Below are 16,536 nucleotides of genomic sequence, written 5' to 3'. Positions count from 1 at the left end.
CATTCTCAAGTCGATTGTGTAAGGAAGCTTGCCCAAAAGTCTCGACTTGCCCAGGAATGGAACTCGTGTCCAATTGGTTGTTAGTTACAGTGGCTATTCTCATGTGAGCACTGTGTCAAAAACCTTCTGGCAGTCCAAGAACTTGCAATCTACCTCGCCATTTTCAGACTTGTCTAATTTGTCGCCATGTTTTCTTTGATGCTGATTTAAGAGGCTTCTTCAAAACTTAAGTCGTCATTTAATGATGCATTGTGTCTAGGGGACAGGCAACCAGGGAATATATACATGTTAGGCTTATATCGAGGGACACCCCCCCCAAAGTGGAACTACTGTCCCTCCCCAGGATGCAACCCCATATCAAGCTGTCTAATTCCTTGGTACCTATATACTACTAGGCGAACAGATGCATTAGGTGATAGGAAACGCGTGTAACCATATATATCCCGCCTCAAGATTCGAACCCGGAATTTCCGATTGAGAGTCGAGAACGAACCCGACTGTGCTACGGGAACCCTCCGAATAAATAAGACAATAATTATTTTACCAAATTAACACAGAGAACTAAAGGGAAAAACAGGTTGGTCATCCTTGAGTTAGATGTGCGCTCGAGTCTAATAGTATCCTGGTCGTGTAAAGGCAGAGGAGCGGAGCTGTCACTTACCTGAAGGAGTGGGTGGGGACGCTGTCCACATTTCAAGCCTGTCAGAGGTCACTTGTGTAAACACGTGAGACAGAAAGGTCACTTGTGTAAACCTATATAGCACTAAATTAGTAATTTATTTGGCGTAATTAGAAGCCTGATAAAAATATATATATAAATTTTGTAAATCATTATGTTACTGTAATGAGTGTGAACAATATTTCTTAATTTATGTATGTTCTTCATGAATATAAAATATATTATATTATTTTAATAGTCAAATTTGCATCCCAATAGTTATAGGCATTCACGGTAATGAAATAACAACTGGTTAGGTCCAATGGCTTTAGGTAGGTAATTATCAGGAGAAAATGGTATGCTTATGAAGCTATATAGCACTTGGAAGGGATATGAGAACAAGGTGCTGGGATACTAAGTTCGATCCCCGATGATCCCAGCCACTTGGACCATCGGGCATCGAACGCTAACCTGGATACAAAAAGCCAAGCCGTCGCTGTACGGTACAATGGGTTGAATACTCGCAGTAAGCAGTAAACACCATGATATTACCAAACTCTCTGACACAAATGCAAAATTTTGAGCTTGAATGACCTTTTTTTTGTGCCAGCAGTGGATATGCCAAATAGTTGATAAACTAAGCTTACCTGCCTCGGGGTGAAGTTGATGACGCAGGAGGTGTCGGTGAAGAAGATGGTGTTTGGAGTCGGTGGCCGCCAGTGGATAGTTTGGTTGATGATGGAGGTGTTTAACAGGGCACAGATGGATCACCCAGTTATCCACGCCCACACTTACGTTCATATCCACGTCCACGCTTGAGTCCACATTTACTTGAGTGCTGCTATGATACTCCCGAAAATACCGAAAGTCAGGATAAATATAGGTACCATATGACAAGCCGCCAGCTTCCTGTCCTCGTAGAGGATACTAATGGTAAAAAATACAAATACGAAGTAGTTATCATATATAAAATGGTTATCCCTTTAACTAAAATAATCTATTTTCTACCAGCACACATCGTTGCCTGAGATTAAGGAGCAACTCTTGTATTTCTTGTTAGAAATATGAATGCAGAAAATAATGACAAAATTTAATTAATGTAAATACAAATTCCTATGTCAAATTCTTTATCCCTTTCGAATTTATCTACATATCTAATTATCTCTAGGGCTAGGGAGAAAAAGTCTGCCAAGAGTACAGGCAGACTTTTTCTTCCTGGGTCCTGCAGCGCTCACAAAAGTCAGATAGAATTCATGCGGCAGCACAGGCATTTGGGCAACGTATCTTTTAACCTTATGCCTTCATTCACTGCTAGAACAGACACCTGGGAGTTAGGCAACTATTGTGAGTTACATCTTGGGAAATATTATTAGTGAGCCTCGGTAAGCTTAGTCAGGCTTTATGTTCTCGATAAGGAGAGGCCATAACTTCCCTGACCGTTTTGAACTATTCTGTTAAAGACTTTAAGTCATCAGTTAATGTTATATATTAGGAAAAATATTGACGTTAGAAATTAATAAATTAATTTTTAATCTAAGGAGAAATGAAGCTCAGCAGAGTTATAGCCCTACTCCTGTGCCAGATAAGTACACTGCGGGCTCTCCTGTGCCAAGTAAGCATACTGCGGGGTGCTTTCGGACGCAGGTCCGAATCCTCGTCACGGCCGTTGTGGATTTGTTCATACTGCAGGCTCTCCTGTGGCAGGTCTCCTGTCTTCTTTTATGTGCTAGCCATATGCTGTATTGTGCCTACCAATTTTTGTCAACTACCATTCAAGCTGTCATTGCAATCAATCTTAGCTACCTATGTGCTTTAATATACTGTACCTACAATTTTCTCTCATTTTTTTTTCTTGCCATGTAACTGTTATCATTTATATATATATATATTGCAAGTATTTAAATACTTAAAATTTTCTTAGATTAAGGACCTGCCCGAAACGCTGCGCGTACTAGTGGCTTTACAAGATTGTAATTACCATATTATGTATCCTCACATTCCCAATGTACCTTCTTGTATATGCATAAATAAAATAAATAAGGTAAGTACACTGTGGGCACTCCTGTGCCAGGTAAGTACACTGTGGGCTCTCCTGTGCCAGGTAAGTACACTGCGGGCTCTCTTGTGCCAGATAAACACACTGCGGGCTCTCCTGTACCAGATAAGCACACTGAGAGCTCTCCTTTGCCAGATAAGTACACTGTGGGCTCTCCTGTGCCAAGTAAGCATACTGCGGGCTCTCCTGTGCCAGGTAAGTACACTGTGGGCTCTCCTGTGCCAGGTAAGTACACTGTGGGCTCTCCTATGCCAGGTAAGTACACTGCGGGCTCTCTTGTGCCAGATAAACACACTGCGGGCTCTCCTTTGCCAGATAAGTACACTGCGGCTCTCCTGTACCAGGTAAGTACACTGCAAGCTCTCCTGTACCAGATAAGCACACTGCGGGCTGCCCAATCGAAAACTTTGTTAATATCTGTTTGTAGTTTATCAATGTCTTCAGCAGAGGTAATTTTCATGCTGATTTTTTTATCATCTGCAAAGGATGACACGAAGCTGTGACTTGTGTTTTTGTCTATATCTGATATGAGAATAAGGAACAGCAGTGGTGCAAGGACTGTACCTTGAGGTACAGAGCTTTTAACTGCGCTCGGACTCGATTGACTGTTACTCTTTGTGTTCTGTTCGATAGGAAATTGAGTATACAGCGTCCTACTTTACAAGTTATACCCATTGACCTCATTTTGTGTGCAATCACTCCATGGTCACATTTGTCGAATTTCTTTGTAAAATCTGTGTATACGACATCTGCATTATGTTTTTCCTCTAATGCCTCAGTGATTTTGTCTTAGTGGTCAAGTAGCTGTGAGAGGCATGATCTTCCTGCTCTAAATCCATGTTGGCCTGGATTGTGGAGGTCATTGGTTTCCATGAATCTAGTGACCTGACTCCTGATCACTCTTTCAAATACTTTTATTATGTGGGACGTTAGTGCAACTGGTCTATAATTCTTTGCCGGTGCTTTGCTACCACCCTTGTTTAGAAGGGGGCAATGTCTGCTGCTTTAAGCGCATCTGGTATCTCCTCTGTATCCAAGCTCTTCCTCCACACTATACAGAGTGCCTGTGCTACTGGCACTTTGTATTTCTTTATAAATATTGAATTCCATGAGTCTGAACCCGGGACTGAGTGCATGGGCATATTGCCAATTTCTCTTTCAAAATCTGCCACCTGTGTGTCTCCTCAAAATCTCCTGTGTCAGGTAAGCACACTGCGGGCTCTCCTGTGCCAGGTAAGTACACTGCGGGCTCTCCTGTGCCAGGTAAGCACACTGCGGGCTCTCCTGTGCCAGGTAAGTTCACTGCGGGCTCTCCTGTACCTGATAGGCACACTACGGGCTCTCCTGTGCCAGGTAAGCATGTTGCGGGCTCTCCTGTACCAGGTAAGTACACTGTGGGCTCTCCTGTGCCAGGTAAGTACACTGTGGGCTCTCCTGTGCCAGGTAAGTACACTGCGGGCTCTCTTGTGCCAGATAAACACTGCGGGCTCTCCTTTGCCAGATAAGTACACTGCGGGCTCTCCTGTGCCAGGTAAGCATACTGCGGACTCTCCTGTACCACGTAAGTACACTGCGAGCTCTCTTGTGCCAGATAAACACACTGCGGGCTCTCCTTTGCCAGATAAGTACACTGTGGGCTCTCCTGTGCCAGATAAGTACACTGTGGGCTCTCCTGTACCAGGTAAGTACACTGCGGGCTCTCCTGCTTGATGGGGTTCTGAGAGTTCTTCTACTCCCCAAGCCCGGCCCGGGGCCAGACTTGACTTGTGAGAGTTTGGTCCACCAGGCTGTTGCTTGGAGCGGCCCATAGGCCCACATACCCATCACAGTCCAGTAGGTCCGGCACTCCTTGAAGGAAACAATCTAGTTTCCTCTTGAAGATGTCCACGGTTGTTCCTGTAATATTTCTGATGCTCGCTGGTAGGACGTTGAACAACCGTGGACCTCTAATGTTCATACAGTGTTCTCTGATTGTGCCCATGGCACCTCTGCTCTTCACTGGGTCTATTCTGCATTTTCTTCCATGTCGTTCACTCCAGTACGTTGTTATTTTACTGTGCAGATTTGGGACCTGTCCCTCCAGTATTTTCCATGTGTATATTATTTGGTATCTCACTCGTCTCCTTTCTAGTGAGTACATTTGGAGAGCTTTGAGACGATCCCAATAATTTAGGTGCTTTATCTCGTCTATGCGTGCCGTATATGTTCTCTGTATTCCCTCAATTTCAGCAATCTCTCTTGCTCTGAAGGGGAAAGTGAGTACTGAGCAGTACTCAAGGCGGGACAACACAAGTGATTTGAAGAGTAAAACCATTGTGATGGGATCTCAGGACTTGAAGGTTCTCGTAATCTATCCTGTCATTTTTCTGGCTGACGCAATACTTGCTTGGTTATGCTCCCTAAACGTTAGGTCGTCAGACATCATTATTCCCAAATCCTTGACATGCTGTTTTCCTTCTATGGGCAGATTCGATTGTGTTTTGTACCCTGTATTATGTTTAAGATCCTCATATTTGCCGTATCTGAGTACCTGGAATTTATCACCGTTAAACATCATGATATTTTCTGCTGCCCAATCGAAAACTTTGTTAATATCTGTTTGTAGTTTATCAATGTCTTCAGCAGAGGTAATTTTCATGCTGATTTTTTTATCATCTGCAAAGGATGACACGAAGCTGTGACTTGTGTTTTTGTCTATATCTGATATGAGAATAAGGAACAGCAGTGGTGCAAGGACTGTACCTTGAGGTACAGAGCTTTTAACTGCGCTCGGACTCGATTGACTGTTACTCTTTGTGTTCTGTTCGATAGGAAATTGAGTATACAGCGTCCTACTTTACAAGTTATACCCATTGACCTCATTTTGTGTGCAATCACTCCATGGTCACATTTGTCGAATGCCTTTGTAAAATCTGTGTATACATCTGCATTATGTTTTTCCTCTAATGCCTCAGTGATTTTGTCATAATGGTCAAGTAGCTGTGAGAGGCATGATCTTCCTGCTCTAAATCCATGTTGGCCTGGATTGTGGCGGTCATTGGTTTCCATGAATCTAGTGACCTGACTCCTGATCACTCTTTCAAATACTTTTATTATGTGGGACGTTAGTGCAACTGGTCTATAATTCTTTGCCGGTGCTTTGCTACCACCCTTGTGTAGAGGGGGCAATGTCTGCTGCTTTAAGCGCATCTGGTATCTCTTCTGTATCCAAGCTCTTCCTCCACACTATACAGAGTGCCTGTGCTACTGGCACTTTGTATTTCTTTATAAATATTGAATTCCATGAGTCTGGACCCGGGGCTGAGTGCATTGGCATATTGTCAATTTCTCTTTCAAAATCTGCCACCTGTGTGTCTCCTCAAAATCTCCTGTGTCAGGTAAGCACACTGCGGGCTCTCCTGTGCCAGGTAAGCACACTGTGGGCTCTTCTGTGCCAGGTAAGTACACTGCGGGCTCTCCTGTGCAAGGTAAGCACACTGCGGGCTCTCCTGTGCCAGGTAAGTACACTGCGGGCTCTCCTGTACCAGATAGGCACACTACGGGCTCTCCTGTGCCAGGTAAGCATATTCCGGGCTCTCCTGTGCCAGGTAAGTACACTGCTGGCTCTCCTGTGCCAGGTAAGTACACTGCGGGCTCTCCTGTGCCAGGTAAGTAGATTGCGGGCTCTCCTGTACCAGGTAAGCACACTGCGGGCTCTCCTGTGCCATATCGGTACACTGTGGGCTCTCCTGTGCCAGGTAAGTACACTTCGGACTCACCATAGCCCGTGCTACTTTTAACTTTTTGTTCCGAGTAGCTGAATCTTAAACAAGGACAATAATTAGGCTGGGACTGTTCGCATCTGTGTTTACGCTAACGTGAGTTGTTAATTATGTTGCATTTTTTAGAAAAGTTACTTGGATCAATGTCTCATGATGACGTTCTTCTTTCATTGTGCATTGTCAAAGGAGGGAGATGAGGAACATTCCTGCCGACACCTGTATGTGGACGGGTACCTTGTAAAAGCTTGGATTGTGATACCTAAAGGGGGCCTTCTAAAAGTGCTGACGTAAGCAGTGATATCCCCGCCGACGTCAACACATTGCTGCTCCTTGATCAATCAGCGTTGATCTGCGCCTCGATACCCTGACCCCAGAACCAGACATCACAGACTGTTCTTTCAGCGTTTATTCCGCCGAGGCACTATAAGTTGAACCCCCCTCTGTAGATGCCCTTGGACTCGCCTGGTGGTGCTCACATATTGGCACTACTATGATCTATAGCAGTTCGATTCTGGGGACCTCCATTACCCCCGAGTGAAATATTTTCGGCGGCATCCTCTTTCGATATGTTAGATGAAGTCAATAGTGTTACATTCCATTTTCTTCAGTGAAGAGGCTCTTCAGAAACTGATTAACCCTGCAATTCAGCCCGCAATGCAAGAGTCCCACGTCTTGCTACTCCCACCAAGGCGTTTATTTCCACACTAAAAGACTCATCTTCGTCCGACGCTTCAGCTCCTGCATATCCTGATGTGTATCAACGACTTAAACATGACCATGACTGCTATTTCGGGAAAAAACATCAGGAAAGAAGACAACCAGCACCCACCAATCACGCTGGCGTTCGAATCTTGCAGAAAAAAATGGTTTATTCAGATGTTTCGGCATATCACCAACTTGAATAACGAAGGAGAAGCACTTTCGGCTCAAACATAGTTATAACTGTTGTCAACACGACCACTTTATACGAAAATGTATTATACAGGAAGAAAAATGAAACATGGAATGGGTGCTGTTAGTGTGCGTCGAATGGGTAGTATGCAATAATTCAGCGTGATGAGCTCTTACTGTAATAAAGCAACAAGCAGAGCTATTGCTGTAATAAAGCAAAAATCAGAGCTCCTACTTTAATAAAGCAACAAGCAGAGCTTTTACCGTAATAAATCTACATACAGGGACAACCAATAGTCCCACAGTGAGAGGCAGTGGTCGGAGCTCTCACCAGGAATGAGCTCCACATCACTGTACCACCACAGGCATGCAAGCACCTCCTTACTGCATGCACAATTTGCAACATTTTCCTATGCCATACTTCACACTGCTTTGTATAGCCTGTCATCAACTCTCCCGGTAGGCCTATTCTCTATGGAGCTTGAGTAGTAATCGCTTTTTCATGGAAAATTGTTAAATAAGAGTTAGAGAGAGATTATTTAAGGAAGAAATGGTTAGATGCCGTGAATTTAGGTTAAATTAACCATTAAGGGGCAAAATGGCAGCAACATGCAAAGCTTGGCAAATCCTCTTCGTAATGGAAAATCGTAAACAATTTTTCCTCCTCTGGGAAATAAGTCGCTTTTTTAATGCTTTTCATCTCTCTCTTCAGTATATACTTAATATTTTGGTGTCATTTTAGAGTAATTCTGATTGTGAAAATAAATATATAATTTCTACAACATATTTAACTTTTTATATATATCATTAGGAGGCCTGGTCAGAAACCGGGCCGCGGGGACCCTGAACCCCGGAATGAACCCAAGGTAACGCTTCAATCAGCATTATTATTGCATTATTATTCTATATACACGGGTATTGTTGTCGACAGCTACGGCTACTTCATAATGATCATTGCTGTAATGTGTGCCCCTGTTTTTGTCCATACACTCAAGTCAAAGTCAAATAAGCTAACCCACCCATATGAATGAAATATGTCTGGATTACTTCTTACAGCATTGTGTCGCATTCCCATTCATACATTAAAACATTGATTGTAACCATGATATATATGTGCTTCAGCCTACAGTTTAGACCTATTGTTTTGTGTATGACCCTCTGTCCTGTATGACAGTAAATACCAGTATTATCCTCACTTTAATAAGACAATTTAAATCCTCGGATTTGGCAAAATTGTAATTCAATTTTGTCAATAAAGATGTTAATAATAATAATAAATTCGTTGGGTTGCATGTCATTTAGTTCCCCCACTTGCAAGGTGAACTGCCAGAGATATTTGTAGCCACGCTTAGATGTTATCTGTCACTCTACCGAGTTTACTACTTGTCCCAAGTATGTTGTGTGTCGCATTTCTTTGTTATTAACGTTGTCACTGTTAGAGTGACTTATGCTCTCTTAAGACTCGTCTTAAGGTTCTACTCTAATGACACTTTTTAGAATACTATTTAATCGCCCAAGATTAGGATCAGCGTTGTCTTTATTTCGTGCAAACATGGCAAGGGCGTCAATTATATTATGTGAGAGCTTCCACCACAACACTGCACGACTCTCACCCCTGTTGTTAAGAATGCATATACATTTATTGCAGGTTTAATTTGCTAACAAATATCACTTATCACCAATGACTGTCTTTTTCCAGATCAGTGAGCAAGTCAACTGTGGGCAAATGTCACCTCTCTAGCACAGCAAAACATGAACTTAACTTCTCTGGAAGAACTCAGTTCAATAATAATATCCAGTAGATATTCAGTTTTAGTGATAATATAAATAATATGAAGTCAGATCGCCATGTTATGGGTGAGAAGAAAATCATACACCTTGGGACAGTTCCTCTTGGCCACCTCCTCTATAATGGAGTCTCCCTTCAGCTCAACTCTTTCCTCTTTTGATAAAGAGTTATAAAGATGAAGGGAATAGACGTCAGACGCATCCTTCAGGAACTTAGCTCCGAGCCCCATTCCGTTAAAGAAGACACCTTGTAACTCTGTCAGAACTGGAGTCCACTTGATAGGACAGAAGGCACGCTCCGGGTAGATGGTGATGTCTTGGCAGGTCTCCTTGGCCCTGTTGCTGGTGTTCCTGGGAATGGTGAAGTTCCCAGGACACCAATTGTGAAGATGTCTGGTAATTAGGTAGGGCCCGATGCTGCAACACTCAGTAGGGTTGAATGCTCGTGGAAGGTCATCCGCCATCGCCTGTGGGTCACCGAGGTCATGATTTGATAGCAGTAGGTGGAACAGATTCAAAGAAACCTCAAATATAACTGAAGGAGACATGGGCTCAAAATATTTTATGGGCAGGACAAGTTCATTTATAATCCCGAATTATCATGTCTACTGACATCAACATGGCTTCTGGGCCATTGTTAAATCCGATATTAAAGTTACGATGGCCCGTTACATTTGACACTTGAAATCAAATGGCATATCAGGAAACGTGACATATCCTGGCATGACTAACGAGGCAACGTATCTATATCTATTAACCAGTACGTCATGACACTCAATGAAACAACTTCATTAACAATATGACCCTTGACATAAGGTTAACCTCGTTATAACCTGGCTTAAATATGACTACAGAAATAACAAAAAACTTTGACACAGCCTGTTTCCTGGACCAGAAATGACCCCTGAGAGCATTGACCTCCCAGCGTGACCCCTGACGGAATACGACTTACCTGAATCAGTGGATGTCGAGGTGGGAAGCTCATGACCCCATTGCCAGCATGGGTGGAGCTAACACGACCCACGTAGGGTTCGAGGTCAGGGAGAGGTCGCAGGGTCAGGGCGTCGAGGTCAAGGTAGGTCCCTCCGTAGCGTCGCAGGAGCTCAACCCTGGCTGCGTCGCTGACGAAGATGGACGAACGCTCTGGCGGAGAGATAAAAGTCAGTTAAAAACCATACTCCTAAGGGCCAATGGATTCCCCATTGTCGGAGACAGGCAAAGAATAGGGGGAAAAAGCCAAGCCAGTGTGACTATATACATTTGGAAGGGATATGAGGCCAAGAATCTGGGATATGAGGACAAGGAGCTGAGATATGAGGACAAGAATCTGGGATATGAGGACAAGGAGCTGGAATATGAGGACAAGAATCTGGGATATGAGTACAAGGATCTGGGATATGAGGACAAGGATCTGGGATATGAGGACAAGGATCTGGGATATGAGGACAAGGATCTGGGTTATGAGGACAAGGAGATGAGTTATAAAGACAAGGAGATGGGATATAAGGACAGGGACCTGGGATGTAAGAACAAGATACTGGGATATGAGGATATTAGGATATGAAGCTGGGATATGAGGATGGAGTGAAGGAACAGACAACTTGTTAGTATTATCCAAGTCCCTCTAGGGCGACTACTGACATTTTACAAGTGGCAAACCACAACAGTTGACTAACTCCCATGAACCTATTTACTGCTAGGTGAACAGAGGCATCGGGCACTAAGAAACGTGCTTAAGCGTTTCGCTCTCCCCGGGAATCGAACTCTGAAACAATTGAGTGTAAATTGGCATCCACACTTCCGTGGAAATAGACAGACCATTCATCTAGGCTGTAGGAGACTCGAACCACGGAGACTCTTAGTCTGGGGTCAGTGATCCAGACCCCTGGAGTCAGTATCAGACCTATGAGGAGACCTTGACACACCCTATTCTCAGGTTTTGAATTATCAGATTAAACATTAGAATACTCACACACACACACACACACACACACACACACACACACACACACACACACACACACACACACACACACACACACACACACACACACACACACACACGCACGCACGCACGCACGCACGCACACACACACACACAGCACTACCTTCTATGTACAGCCAGAGACGCTGGCTGTGCCACGACTGGAGAGGAGGTCCGGCAAACACCTGATCGAGATCCAAATATACCAGCTCCACGTTTCCCAGATCTTCAACTATCTGGAAAAAAATAAAATTAATCATTGCTGAAGGTTTTTATGGTAATTATTAATATCATTATTATTTTGCGAGTGATTTTAAGTGTGTGTATTTACTATTTGTGTCTGCAGAATCGAGTGATTAGTTCTTGGACCCCACCTTTCTAACCAATCTATTTTTCCTTTATTATGTCTACTACATATATTTCTCTCTAACACACGCATCCCCAGGAAGCAGCCCGTAGCAGCTGTGTAACCCCCAGGTACCTATTTACTGCTAGGTGAACAGATGCATCAGGGTGAAAGAATCCCTGCCTGTTTGTTTGTGTCTGTGTGTGTGTGTGTTAAATAGATCAATACAATATCCACCATGTGGACTACTGTATCCTCACCACCAAGAGGACATATCTGCTTGGAACAAAGGCTCATCACAGAGTCACATAATTCCTCCCTGAACCAAATCATACCAGGAACGGTTCAGGGCTTGTAAAATACTGAAGAACTCTCTGAATGTTAATCCAGAACACTTTTTTAAAAGGTCAAAAGCTTTTAGCTGGGAAGGAAAAGGAATTGCATCGAGGGATCATGATTTTATGTGGTTTTTAATTGTTCTTGTGTTGCTATGTCCTTTGTTTATGTCCTACCTTCCATGAAATACAGTTTTTAAATGTTTTTCTCTGAACCTTGTCTCTGTAGACTCCCCTTCACATATGTCTATAGACAGACTTCATCTTTAAATCTTCATCCTTAAGAAAGAGAGCGAGTTGACACATACCTGAAGGAGTGGGTGGGGACGCACAGCCGGGGCGGTCACCATCAACAGGACTTGGCGGTGAGGGTGGTGATGGGCGGCGCTTTCCACAGCGCAAGCCTGTCAGTAGTCACATGTGTAAATACAGGAGACGGGAAGGTCACTTGTGTAAATACGGGAGACGGGAAGGTCACTTGTGTAAATACGGGAGACGGGAAGGTCACTTGTGTAAGCACAGGAGACGGGAAGGTCACTTGTGTAAACACAGATGATGGGAAGGTCACTTGTGTAAACACAGATGATGGGAAGGTCACTTGTGTAAACACAGAAGACGGGAAGGTCGCTTGTGTAAACACAGGAGACGGGAAGGTTACTTGTGTAAATACGGGAGACGGGAAGGTCGCTTGTGTAAACACAGAAGACGGGAAGGTCACTTGTGTAAACACAGTAGACAGGAAGGTCACTTGTGTAAACACAGTAGACGGGAAGGTCACGTGTAAACACAGATGATGGGAAGGTCACTTGTGTAAACACAGATGATGGGAAGGTCACTTGTGTAAACACAGATGATGGGAAGGTCACTTGTGTAAACACAGAAGACGGGAAGGTCACTTGTGTAAACACAGTAGACAGGAAGGTCACTTGTGTAAACACAGTAGACAGGAAGGTCACTTGTATAAACACAGTAGACAGGAAGGTCACTTGTATAAACACAGTAGACAGGAAGGTCACTTGTATAAACACAGTAGACAGGAAGGTCATGTAACATTCATCATTATTCCTCACAGTAAGTAACTCAGTCATCAATCTCAGACTGCGTCCTCTTAAGGGCACACAAAACCTCCAATGACCTCGTTGTGATAGCGCAAAATTGTATCTACAATCGGCCAATTAGATTATTTTGCGGTGATACTGCGAGATAAAAAACATTGTACGAGTAGAAACCTTCTAGTGGCATTGAAAACCTGAGGAAACATACAACTGGTTCGAATGAATGTTTTGGTGTTTCAACACATTATCAAGGAAATACAGAAGGAAATGGTGTAAGGGCGAAGAGGGAGAACGGCCTATTGACATAGCTTGAGTGCATGGGAGAGTTGTGTAAAACCCTGGTTTGTGTCTCGGAGAGGCTACGGGATCCAGTAAGTTCAGTAGAACTTCGGTTTCAACTCTTTTTAACCATGTCGTCGCTTAGTCGATTAAGGCAGCGTCTGGGATGCTCCCGGACGCAGGTTCGAATCCTCGTCACAGCCCTTGTGGATTTGTTCATTTAATACAGAAGGATGTAATAAGTGATTGAGACTATTTACCCAACTATGCACCTGCTTTGAACAAGGATCTATACGTATAATCATGGATTTAAGGAAGTGACATTGTTGTTGTTTAAGATTTGCTACCTGGAACAAAAAGTTCCAAGTAGCACGGGCTATGGTGAGCCCGCAGGGGTGGAGGAAGTGACATGAAGGTGAGATGATTAAGTAGATATTAACTGGGTATTCCTTCATTCATACACTATTTTTATACAAGTCACAAATCTTACCAAAGTCATCTAATCTATATAACCTTGGACTTTCATAAATATTTTCTAATTCACTACTTTTTATAAATGAAGATTCAATAATATTTCTTTCAGTAACTTATTTATAATCCGTAACTTTGAATGAATTAGCCCAGTCCATTGAATGATTGCAATCTCATAAGTGAAGAAATATTGCATAGTTCACGTTGATCTTTCTAAGGACTTGCAACGAGTTCATGTAGATATTTTTGCAAGGATTCAATATCATTTTTACTTAGCACATTACCACCTTATCTTGAGATGATTTCGGAGCTTAGCGTCTTAGCGGCCCGGTCCTCGACCAGGAGTCTCCTTTTGTTACACATCCCCAGAAAGCAGCCCGTAGCAGCTACCTATTTACTGCTAGGTGGACAAGGGCATCAGGATGAAAGAAACTCTGTTCATTTGTTTCCGCATCCACCGGGGATCGAACCCGGAACCTCAGGACTACGAACCCCGAGCGTTGTCCACTCAGCTGTCAGACCCCTGTGAGCTTAATATCGTCTGCAAATTTCATTATGTGGTTTGTAATATTCTCATCTGTGTCACTGAGGTAGGCTATTGGCTAGTTTGATGGTGGTGAAATAAATGATTCTTGAGGTTATCTTGAGATGATTTCGGGGCTTTTTAGTGTCCCCGCGGCCCGGTCCTCGACCAGGCCTCCACCCCCAGGAAGCAGCCCGTGACAGCTGACTAACACCCAGGTACCTATTTTACTGCTAGGTAACAGGGGCATAGGGTGACAGAAACTCTGCCCATTGTTTCTCGCCGGCGCCTGGGATCGAACCCAGGACCACAGGATCACAAGTCCAGCGTGCTGTCCGCTTGGCCGATCGGCTCCCATGGTGCGGGTCCCCCCGGGGCCTGAGTGGAGGTGAGGTGGCAGTGTTGTGAGGTATGTTGCCAGGACGGGTTAGGAACGGGCTAAGGTTTCTTACTAAGGAACTTTTTCAAAACGGCAGATGTTGGGCTGAGCGGCCGGTCGAGTTGACGTGGAGGCTAGGCACTCATTTTTATAACAATTAATTGCAAAATGTTGACAAAAGTGTGGCATTTGTCTCATAGTTTTCCAATTGATATGGAGGTTGACAAAACTATTTTTAGATGTTTGGTGTGGTAGATATCAACCAATTAAACGGACCACACCATGTGAAGGAAAGAAAGACGGTGAAATAGGAAGACTGAATGTGTACAATCAGTCAATGTCAATCTTATGCGTTACCTTTAGAAAGGAAATAATGCAGAGGAATAGTGTAAATGCGCTAGGACATTAGTTTTGTATAATACGTGTTAGCTACTTAATACATTTGCCAGAGTATACGGACATTGCCTTTATTTCACCTCACTTTTATTCATGTGCAATTGAAGTTCTTTAGACAGATTTGTAATGTTGAAGGTTTTTTAATGATGAACAATAAGCAAGTGTATGATATTGTTTAAGATTAAGAGTGAGCTACTGGGAACAAAAAGTTCCAAGTAGCACTGGCTATGGTGAGCCCGTAGTGGGCTTACCTGGCACAGGAGCGGGGCTGTAACTTCTTTATGTATGATGTTTTGCTCCCACATATAGTTCGTAGATCAGAGGAGACTCTATATCCACTCTATAGCTGGCAAGTAATATGGTCAAACCTTCATGTTAAATTTATTACCCCAAAAAACGTGAGCTATTATATGGCTATATTCATGAGACCCTCCCTACTAATGATAGGTTGTTGATGTGTGGCTTTAAGGACAACAATAGGTGTGACCAATGTACTGAAATTGAGAATAATATGAATATATTTTATTTCCGTAAGCAGAAAGTTGTTCTTGTAAATTGGATTACAGACACTCTTAGATCTTTATGTGGTCCAAGCATTAGAGTTGAGTTAATGAGGGTTTTTAGTATTTCATATTGGCATAAAATGCACGAAATTTAAGTATACAATAGTTGTGCTAGTTTCTGATTACATTTTGTGTGTAGATAGGCAGACAGGGGGAGTTACTGTGTGTGGATAGGCAGACAGGGGAGTTACTGTGTGTGGATTGGCAGACAGGAAGAGTTACTGTGTGTGGATAGGCAGGCAGGGGGAGTTACTGTGTGTGGATAGGCAGACAGGGGAGTTACTGTGTGTGGATAGGCAGACAGGGGAGTTACTGTGTGTGGATAGGCAGACAGGAAGAGTTACTGTGTGTGGATAGGCAGACAGGGGGAGTTACTGTGTGTGGGTAGGCAGACAGGGAGAGTTACTGTGTGTTAATAGGAAGACAGGGAGAGTTACTGTGTGTGGATAAGTATGCAAGGGAGAGTTACTGTGTGTGAATAGGCAGACAGGGAGAGTTACTGTGTGTGTGAATAGACAGGCAGGAAAGTTACTGTGTGTGGATAGGCAGACAGGAAGGTTACTCAGTAGATTGCCTGGGTGACTAACCTTACCTGCCTGGGGGACTAACTAACCTTACCTGCCTGGGTGACTAACTAACCTTACCTGTCTGGAAGACTAAGCTTACCTGCCTGGAGGACTAACTAACCTTACCTGCCTGGGAGACTAACTAACCTTACCTGCCTGGGGGTGAAGTTGATGCCGCACGAGGTGTCGGTGAAGAAGATGGTGTTTGGGGTCGGTGACCGCCAGTGGAGAGTTTGGTTGATGATAGAAGTGTTCAACAGGGAATACTTCGGGCACAGATGGATCACCCAGTTATCCACGCCCACACTTACGTTCATATCCACATCCACGTTTATATCCACATTCACGTTTTTACTTTGGAAAACTACTATAAAATTGGAATACATTGCAGTAAGCAGAATTAACACAGTTAACCCTTTAATAACAATAATGTATTTTCGTCGAATGAACATCGTCACCGTAATTTAAGGGGCGATAATTATGTT

At 43.5% G+C, this 16,536-nt stretch overlaps 2 protein-coding genes across 2 annotated transcripts; one reads left to right on the top strand and one right to left on the bottom strand.

The window, feature by feature from the left end:
- The first annotated feature begins 1,548 nt into the window (after positions 1-1,548).
- Positions 1,549-9,073, top strand: LOC123774246 (ribosome-binding protein 1-like). The gene is made up of 7 exons (XM_069307991.1): positions 1,549-1,591; positions 2,151-2,270; positions 2,760-2,909; positions 3,918-4,007; positions 4,216-4,395; positions 6,092-6,211; positions 9,066-9,073. Exons 1-7 carry the CDS (start codon positions 1,549-1,551, stop codon positions 9,071-9,073), a joined length of 711 nt encoding a protein of 236 aa, XP_069164092.1.
- Positions 9,074-9,141: 68 nt separating this feature from the next.
- On the bottom strand, positions 9,142-16,503 carry LOC123774245 (alpha-1,4-N-acetylglucosaminyltransferase-like). The gene is made up of 5 exons (XM_069307990.1): positions 16,204-16,503; positions 12,128-12,223; positions 11,263-11,374; positions 10,107-10,297; positions 9,142-9,621 (listed from the first exon to the last, which is right to left on the bottom strand). The coding sequence occupies exons 1-5, from the start codon at positions 16,501-16,503 to the stop codon at positions 9,205-9,207; spliced, it is 1,116 nt and encodes a 371-aa protein (XP_069164091.1). The 3' UTR covers positions 9,142-9,204.
- Between the last annotated feature and the right edge of the window lie 33 nt (positions 16,504-16,536).

The sequence above is a fragment of the Procambarus clarkii genome, chromosome 61, assembly GCF_040958095.1.
Source record: "Procambarus clarkii isolate CNS0578487 chromosome 61, FALCON_Pclarkii_2.0, whole genome shotgun sequence".
In the NCBI taxonomy this organism is placed as follows: domain Eukaryota; kingdom Metazoa; phylum Arthropoda; class Malacostraca; order Decapoda; family Cambaridae; genus Procambarus; species Procambarus clarkii.
This window is presented reverse-complemented; position numbering and strand designations above follow the sequence as displayed.

What these genes read in the sequence shown, in the direction of transcription:
- LOC123774246 (XM_069307991.1), top strand. Translation starts at nt 1,549, where the DNA reads ATGACAAGCCGCCAGCTTCCTGTCCTCGTAGAGGATACTAATG. An exon ending in TGCGGGCTCTCCTGTGCCAA is followed by an intron (nt 2,271 to 2,759) that starts GTAAGCATACTG and finishes CTCCTGTGCCAG; the next exon opens with GTAAGTACACTGCGGGCTCT. An exon ending in TGCGGGCTCTCCTGTGCCAG is followed by an intron (nt 4,008 to 4,215) that starts GTAAGTTCACTG and finishes CTCCTTTGCCAG; the next exon opens with ATAAGTACACTGCGGGCTCT.
- LOC123774245 (XM_069307990.1), bottom strand. Translation starts at nt 16,503, where the DNA reads ATGTTCATTCGACGAAAATACATTATTGTTATTAAAGGGTTAACTGTG. An exon ending in TCTCTGGCTGTACATAGAAG is followed by an intron (nt 10,298 to 11,262) that starts GTAGTGCTGTGT and finishes TCTCTCCGCCAG; the next exon opens with AGCGTTCGTCCATCTTCGTC. An exon ending in CTCGACATCCACTGATTCAG is followed by an intron (nt 9,622 to 10,106) that starts GTAAGTCGTATT and finishes GGTGACCCACAG; the next exon opens with GCGATGGCGGATGACCTTCC.